At 40.4% G+C, this 9,293-nt stretch overlaps 1 protein-coding gene across 1 annotated transcript in view; it reads left to right on the top strand.

Annotated features, from left to right (window-relative positions):
* Positions 1–1,962, top strand: part of LOC140332643 (endonuclease domain-containing 1 protein-like) — a 4,295-nt gene extending 2,333 nt beyond the window's left edge. Inside the window, exon 2 of the mRNA XM_072413838.1 lies at positions 1,422–1,962. Coding sequence (XP_072269939.1) covers positions 1,422–1,961 — 540 coding nt within the window. The 3' untranslated portion in view covers position 1,962. The remainder of the gene's footprint in view (positions 1–1,421) is intronic.
* The last annotated feature ends 7,331 nt before the right edge of the window (positions 1,963–9,293 follow it).

The raw sequence follows: 9,293 nt of genomic DNA, 5'->3' as shown, positions 1-9,293 counted from the left end.
GTGATAATAAATACTAGGGGTAATATTAGAGTACCGTAGAAATATAGAGGAGTGATAATAAATACTAGGAGTAATATTAGAGTACCGTAGAAATATACAGGAGTGATAATAAATACTAAGAGTAATATTAGAGTACTGTAGAAATATACAGGAGGAGAATATTAGGCACTCTGGAGTATTAGTGGGGGATTGCAGAGTGTTGGATGGGGGAATAAAAATAATGCTTCTGCCATTATTCTCTCTGTGAGACAATGATTGGACCATTGCTAGTAGCGAATAAGAAATAATCAATTTGCCTCAGACACTGTATCAGATCGGCTACTTACAGATGAGTGTGTAAACCCAAGAAGCAGATGTCATATACTACAGCTCACCAGTTCTCTGGCGGATGCATGTGTTTCCTGTTCACTCAGTATAGTCAGAATCACACTTCCTGTCTTAGGGTGACAACACTCACTACAATGTATCTGTGGACCATCAGTGTTGTCACTTTAGGTCAGGACAACAGAACCCCTCCCCTTCTCTTCTCCATAACCCAGGAAGGAGGTGTTTTGTATTCTACTTGCTGATAAAACTGCTAGACATTAGTGCAGTACAGACAGAGAATGATCAGCTCACAACATTTCTGGCAGGATCAGTGTAACACTTTCAATGGAATATTTATCAGACAGAGACAATAGAAGATCATTTGGGGGGAACACTTTACAGTTTGGGAGTTTTGGCTTTAATACGATAATACGATTGTAAAAGGTTTCTGAATATTGGATTTCGTTTTGTTTGTTTTTTTAGGTAATCAGAAATCAGCTTCAAAATGTAGAGACAAAAAATCCAAAAATATATTTCTTTGTGGGAATATGATGGGTAAACCTGCAGCATATGCAGCCATCTCCCTGCTGTCCTCTCACGCTGATCACACTGTCCTCTCATGATGATCACACTGTCCTCTCATGGTGATCACACTGTCCTCTTCTCATGGTGATCACACTGTCCTCTCATGGTGATCACACTGTCCTCTCATGCTTATTACACTGTCCGCTCATGGTGATCACACGGTCTTCTCATGATGATCACACTGTCCAGTTCATGACAGGTTGAAGATGGCGGTGTCACTTGGACTTATTTTATTATTGTTTGTACGGTTCAGGCACAGGGCCGCCATGCGGCAATGGGGTGTCATTGGGGTGAGGTATTGGTACAGTGGGTACAATGGTGCCCCCCCTGGCCACTGAAGTCATTACATGTAACTATGCAGCAATTGTAAAGCTTCATATTCTGCACAGACTGAAATTTGCAGTAAAATTGTAAAAACACAGAATGGACATATTAGCCAAATAAATATTTCCATAATTCCCAAATACTAGAAGAGCGGTTCTGGGATTGTGATTGGTGAGATTTTATGGTTTTGTTTTTACTCCCAACAGCTGGCGGGAATCTCTGAAAAAGAAATGCTGCAACCATCAAACGCTGTGATGAGCGTCCGCATGGAGGATGTTATAGAAAGTCAGGCTGTAAATGATGATTACAGGAACTCTGGGCTCAGCCGTGGTCACGTCAACCCGAGTCAGCACCACAGTGCCACGTCCCAGCTCTCCACTTTCACCTACACCAATATGGCCCCGCAAGACTCCAATTTTAACAGCGGAACTTGGAACCAATACGAATCTTTCCTACGAGAGCAGATCTTGCCGGCATGCAGCCAGACACACGTCCTTAGCGGTGTCATCGTCTCTGGATTCAATCCAACCGAAGGCAAGTGGCTGCGGAACCGCGTCAATGTGCCCGACTATTATTGGAGTGCATTTTGTTGTATACGGAGGGACGGCACCAAAAGGGTGGAAGGCCGGCTCGGCCGGAATTCTAGTCCCTATGACGTAGTCACAAAATCTATCCCAGATCTGGAAGCCATGTTGAACAAAACATATGGAGGACCTGTGACACTGTTTAAAGATGGCTGCCAATAATACTTCCATGGGGGAGGGTTGGGGCGGGGATTCTGTATAATATAACTCAATATACAATGACCCCACCCATGATGAGTCTTGGAAAATAAAATTTTTAAGCATCTATCAATATTTCTTGGTGTTTCATCTATATGGTAAAGGGTCACTCTATCCACAAATTATATGGAAGTGTATTGTAAAAAGATATCTTATTGACAGCCTTTCACCTCCACCCATCGGCTTCAGTTATATAGAAAGGTTTGCACACAGTTATTTTATTTTGTTTTATGGAAATAATGCAAGGACACCCCGAGGTGGGTGGGAGCAAAGCCAGAAACACTCTAAGAAGCCATTCAGCGGCCCACCCTCAGAACTCACCGAAATCCCTTATAGGTGGGCTAACCTAGAATACCGGTAAACCCCAGAATGTACAAATATCCCAAATTATCAACACAAATTCTACAAGTGGAGTTCTTCCATAAACATTTCCATTCCCAGTCCCTCTCACAGAGATCTCCGGCCAAAGCCAATAACATGGAATACTTTATAACTGAATTCTGACATTTAAATACAGATCCAGCAACCATCGGGGTAAGTTAAGGACTTCCAGCCGCAGTAAAATAATGAGCAGGCATTTCTAATGTCTCCCAAATCCTTTATTTTGGGGGCAATAAAGAAAAAACAACACGGGCCAACCCTAATAATAAAACCAGAACCTTTGATAAGCTTTGGCCCTTCCTCAGGGGGATGGGAGGTTTTCTGGAATCTGGCTTTTAATGAAATAAAGGGACAAAATGTATGTAAGCCCTCTTCTTTATTACAACAAAATGGTGGCCGGGGGCTCCATGGCGCGAGAGGGCTTCACCCCCACACAGGCAGGGGGGTAATCTGGAAGCCCTTGGCACCTGGAATAAGAGGGCCCACCGATATTTGTGATGAACGCCCTCTCAGCCCGCACATAGACTTTCCAGCACCCACAGTCCATGCACCAGCAGGGTGAGAAGGGCTGACACGGGGGAAGGTTACCCCTCTGTTACCCCTCTGTTACCCCTTGTCACACACACCTGTACAGGTAGACTGTCACCACATGCTTAGATGGGACGCACCGTTACCCTTGACAACCGCAGTTCTGCTTCTTTAATACTGTCCGTGTCACCCGCTGCCACTCCAGATGATGTCCAGAGATGTCTCAGCAATCACAATGTTATAGTTGTGTCTTCAGGTTAGCAAGTTACAATATTTCTACTTAGAGCATTCAGAGATTCAGCGCACACTTTTTATAGTGATTATTAAGTGAAAACATACAAAAACACAGAGCATGAACAAATACAGAAAAATAAAGTGAAAATTAGGATGAATGTAGCAGGCCGGGATATCGGAGTTTTACAAAAACTTACTAAAAAGTTGTTTTTGTGCCAATGATTGGACTGTGCAATAGAAATGACGTATAGTAAATAAGAAAGAGAAGAAGCTTTATAAGGCACATGAAGGTAGTTACTGTATGAAAACCATCATTACTTTATTCATTCCATACAAAAATACTATTTAAACACACATTGGACCAAAAATGTAAAAGAATTTAGCATATTCAGCTTTTTCACAAAGTGCTGGACAAACGTTTAGGATTGACAAACTTGTATGAACGGTCACATAACGGGTCCCAGCCCGACACATTTGGCCCTATGAGATTCCTCGGGGGATTTAGAGACTCTAGAGACTATAATAATAAATCATGTGAATAAACCGTTTAATTATAATCTATAATTCTATAATTAGTGAAATATATATATTAACCTTCTTTGTAGTGTGAAGATTTATCTAGGTGTTACCAGGAAAGGGGAAAGAGACAGCTTGTTATATAAGTGGACATTTATTACCCATAACTCACTTATTCACTACATCCTAAACATATTAATATTGATTATTATTATTTGCTGAACGATTGCGATGTTACAACAAATACTATAACAAGTTTTATAAAAGGTTAAATGTTGTAATGGAGATGAAATGTCAGAACATATTGTATTATGTTTAATAATAAATCCTCTTGCTATATTCCTCAGTCCTTGGTATGATAGATTGTAGAATGTATCATTGCCTTTATTCTTTTCTATGTATTGCTCTTATATTGCAATCTAAAACATATTTTCTGGTGAAAAAGAGGAAAGAGAATACCAGTGTTTGTTTGAAGTTTTTATATTTCTACGTTATGCAGAGAAACCAGGAGATAATCCTATAGGAAAAGAATAAAGATTATTGTAAAGATTGATTTATAAGATGATTTGGTTATCCTATGATAATCCCGCTTACATTAGGCATGAATCGTGGTGGTATAATGCTAAGAACGAGCTGGCGGCAGCCGCCCAAAGCACGACTGGTGCTGTCACCGGTTCGCCCTTGATGCATACCGATATCGTGCATACTGATTGTTACCGTAATGTTAAATATGGCAACATAGGGAAGGGCAACTTCTGCCCTTCTTTTGTGTACATCTTTATATAAAGTTTTGTTTGTTTGTACTACCGCACATGCACGGTAGCGCGATAGGAGTTCATTCTAACCCAGGGGTTTAGTCAGGGGGCCAAAATCTGAAAAAAAATTGCCAGAGGGGTCGGGTCGATGGTAGAGTGGGCGGGGTTATGCCATCATGACACCCCTGAACGTGATGTCATGATGGCACCCCACCCACTTTCCCATCGCAGGCTCAGTTCCGCGGCTCTGGCCGGTGCGCTCCCCCAGCGGGGTCCTTCCCCTGACCCTGCCGTAGTTTGTTCTAACCTCAGTTTATTTGGAAGCGATACTTATTGGTAGGCAGGAGGGACCCGCCATTTGAAGGGGATTTTACATTTCTTACCTCCTACAACAATCGCCTTCACTTGCCGGGTCTCCAGAGTGTGAGCTCCGGAATGGCAAGTCCTGGGCGTCCATTCAAATGGGAGCCCAAACGGGGATGGGGGGGCAGGCTGGTGCCCAAAATGTGGGGTCCAGTCTCCTATTACACCCTAAGGTGCTCCCATCCCCCGTAAAGCAGGTGGTGAGAGGGGAAGAAAGGAGAATAGATTATATTATAATTATAGATTATATTACAGAGATGAATGTTCCTAGATTTGGAGAGTTTATGAAAATGTGAAGAAATATTTTGTGGCCCCTTGATGAGGTTAGTCACTGTTCAGAAGTATATTATAAGATCTGAATTAGAGATACCCATGATCTAAGTACAGCATGAGGGTATTATAGAAAAAACATATAAAAATATATATAAAACAAAATGATTGTTACCATTCCAGGTGGTTGTCACCGTGTCATATTCACAATGTATGATTTGCATGTGGACAAGACGTACAGATTAATATTCAATAACCATGATAGCAATGAACAAAAAAGCAAAATAGCTAAATACCTGAAATATTGTTTGAACAAGTTAAATACGGTTGTTATTAGATGATCTCATTCATGATACACAGAGTATTGTAGGAGGTAAGAAATGTAAAATCCCCTCCCAATGGCCGGGTCCGTATACCAATAAGTATCGCTTCCAAATAGGTCTACATGAACGCTCCTACCACGTTTATATCCCTTTTTTTTGCATTTTTACAAGTGTTTTAAAGCTTAACTTTAAAACGCTAAAAAACATTTTTATAAACGCCTATGACGCGCTTTACCACGAATTGCCGCATTTTCACATAAACGTTTATAAAAGTTTTACGTTCAACCCTTTCAGGGAATGAGTACAGGGGTACATAAAACCCCTTACTCATTCCCTGAAAGGGTTAAAATATGTGTTAAAAAATAGGACGAGGCTTTAATGTTAAATTATTTTATTAAATGTGTGTGTTTGTGTAAGTAAACTTATCCCAATGACAGGAGAATTCCCATGGCTGCATCATGACATGAGCACAGCCCTGGAAATCCTCCTGACAGTGAGGGATCGCAGGGCACTAGGGGTTAAATGAGGTCAAGCCTCTCCATTCACCCCTAGTGCTCTGTGATTGGCTGAGAAAAAGGAAACCCTGATGACAGCTCAAGCATCATCAGGATTTCCCTTTCCTCAACCAATCAGGGAGCACAGCAATCAGCGAAGCTTTACTATGCTGACAGCTCCGCTCCCCTGATTGCTTCTGCAGCCCTAGAGGAGCTGTGACATGTATTACACATACAGAAGACATGTAACATGCCAGAGCTCCTCTAGGGCTGGGGGAGTGATCAGGGGAGCTCCGCTGATTGCTCTGCTCCCTGATTGGCTGAGGAAAGGGAAATCCTGATGATGCTTGAGCTGTATTGTCATATTATTTGCGATTTGCTTACTAGATGATGATTTTCTAGTGCCCTTTTGGCCCAAATACTTCCATGGATTGTAATTATTGTTTACTAAGACTGAAACCCAGTCTACACTGTATTTGCTATGTATTATGAAGGATTATACATCTACACTGTTTGCCTACAAAACCCTTCTTTCTCTTTGTGATTATTTTCTGGTATACTTCAAACAAAGACATTTGTTCAAACAAAGAAAGACCCCCACCCTGGGGAATGGGTACAGTGGTACATTACTTATTCCCAGAAAGGGTTAAATAAACACACATACAAAAGTAAAACAAAAATATTGGTCTTTTAATTGAACTAATATTTACCTTTGTGGGGTCCAGCAATGTCTAGATAGGATCCCACAATGATCATGACTGGGTAGAGTTCCTGTGTTTTTTTGCACCCAGCCAATCCAACCAGAGGTCAACCCTAACCCTTGCTGGATTGGCTGAACACAATGTCAGGTGCTCCACCCACCTAGGCAGGGCTCCAGTCATTGTGCAGCAGGGACAGCCCTGAGTGGATCTTTGTGGTTTTTGATTGGATATCACTGGACCACAAAATGTGAAGTATTATTTTTTGTTGTATGTTTGGCTGCTTTAACTTTCTGTGGGAATGTATAAGGTGTTAGGCAATTGGACACAATGCATGTCTATGGAGACAGCAAAACCTCCCTGGGTGCTGAATAGAGTATCCAAGTAGCCACACATTCTGACAGTGATCAGCAGGTTATGATATCACCTGAACCCTATTAATATTAAACAGGATTTATATAGCACTAACATTATATGCAGCGCTGTACATTAAATAGGGGTTGCAAATGACAGACAGATACAGACAGTGACACAGGAGGAGGAGAGGACTTTCCAGCAATAAAGATCTGTTGGATTGCTAATCTTCAAAATAGAATCTTCCGGATTAATTTGGAATGTTTCTTTCCTGTGAATTTATATCTTACAGTACAATTAAATGTTTTACTGAACATTTCCTCTTCTTTCACCTTCCTCTCCTCTTATATAACCTCACACATGGCTATTATCATAAGCCGGAGGTAAAACTCTGAACATCTCAATACTGCATGCGTTATGCTTTGTGAATCCACTTTTATTATATATTTTCCTGTGCAGTAGCAGCTTTTGTGAATGTACATATGAATAACATTCTATTAATCGGTCTGTGTTTAACATTTAAACATAAAAAACATTACGGGCATCAAATTCCAATATTCAATAATTATACAATACATACATATTATTCAATACAATGGCAAAATATGGTCTTATATAGGTAGGAACATGTTTTCTCAATAACATACGTATAATGTCATCCTAAAATTATATATTTGAAGAAAACAACTAAAATTATACCTCCATGCTCATCTAGATGACACTTGACCCCCACGCTATCATTTTCATTCCTCTGATTTCCATAACAATATAAATTAGCTAAATAAAACCTGACTTGTTCTCTCCCATTCCCTGCACATGGTTTGCTGACCCAGTGGAGGTTGCCAATGAGGAGAATATGTTTTTAACTGTTGTCATATTTGTTTCATGTCCCTGTAACATAAAACTAAATGAAATAGATTAGGTGACTGTAAGGAGCTGAGCAATTGTGCTGAGTCTTGGAAGTTAATTAATTTTGTGCTTTTGTTATGTTTTGTAGATGATTGAATTATGTTGAAACTTTTTGTACCCTTCTTATCTGTAAACTCATATCTGCTTCCCCCCTTTTTGCCTTGAAACTCTCCTTTCCTCTTTTCGTCCATTTATTTGTTCTCTTGACAAAAATATCTTGTTCTAATTTGTCATGTCTGCTAATTGTCTGTAGTGATCACGCCTTTGAACTGTTATATAAACTGTGTGCAAACAATAAAGTGATCTAACCACACATTGAGTTGCATGTTACACTCTACCAGCGCTGTAAACAGAAGTGATCAGAAAAAAGGACAATTGATCTGGGATCAATAAGAAATCACCTAAACAATTTGGTGTCAGAAGTGGGATATCTACCTTAAAAAGACCAGGATCGAGTAAGCAGAAATTTTCTTTTCTACCTCTGCCCTCCCCTGGGTCCCTGTAGATATCTTATGAACCTAAGCATTGTGGCAGTGTAGACTCCCTCATAGAAGGACCGGGTCCTTAGAAAGATTTGGGAAATCTTTTATTGAATTTGTGCACACTCGTGACCTCTGTTACAATGTATAGAGTAAAAGATTTTTGTTGCATGATATAGAAGTATAAGAAATATTGTATATAAGATAAGTTTGTGTACTAATCTGGTTGCCAAGGTGAGGTTGGGTCAGTCCTCAATGCTGTGGTTGCCTCGGGCAAGCAGTAACGTGACCTAAGCTGCGTTTTGGTAAGCGGGCCTGGGAACAGGACGTCAGCGAGCACTGCAGCTACCAACTGAACTAACTGAACTAACAATAACTGTCTACAACCGTCTGATATTTATACAGTAATTTATACAATGGGGAATTCCACAAAGGAGGAAAAGCTCCCAGGTCCACATAAAAAACATGTAAAGAAACGCATTAAATTAGACAAAAACAAAAACCCACAGCCATGTCACCCAGTGATGAGGATATTCCTTATAATATTCAAGGGGAAACACCCGTTGATTTTGTAAATCGCAGCGCAGGAGATTATTACACTGACGCTTTTACACTGCTCCAAATAACAGTACCCCTCATTGGATTTCAAATCCATGCTATGGGACATAAAAGCATTAAGACCACAACACAAGAAATAAATAAGCGCTTTTGTGCTCAAAATTTAAAGGAACAGACACAAGCCATACTTTCCCGCTGTCTAACATGTGCCAGAAATAATGTGCAAGGGAAGAAAACAGGACATGAACATTTGTTACCTCCACAGGGTCCATTACAAGAGTTATAAATTGACTTCACACACATGCCAAAGGCTTCCAATGGATGTCAGATAATGTTAGTGATTACAGATGGATTCAGCAGATGGGTAGAAGCTTTTGTAGTCAGGAAAGAAAATGCAAGGACAGTAGCTAAGATATTATGCAAGGTGATCATCC

The sequence above is a fragment of the Pyxicephalus adspersus genome, chromosome 6, assembly GCF_032062135.1.
Source record: "Pyxicephalus adspersus chromosome 6, UCB_Pads_2.0, whole genome shotgun sequence".
Classification (NCBI taxonomy): domain Eukaryota; kingdom Metazoa; phylum Chordata; class Amphibia; order Anura; family Pyxicephalidae; genus Pyxicephalus; species Pyxicephalus adspersus.
This window is presented reverse-complemented; position numbering and strand designations above follow the sequence as displayed.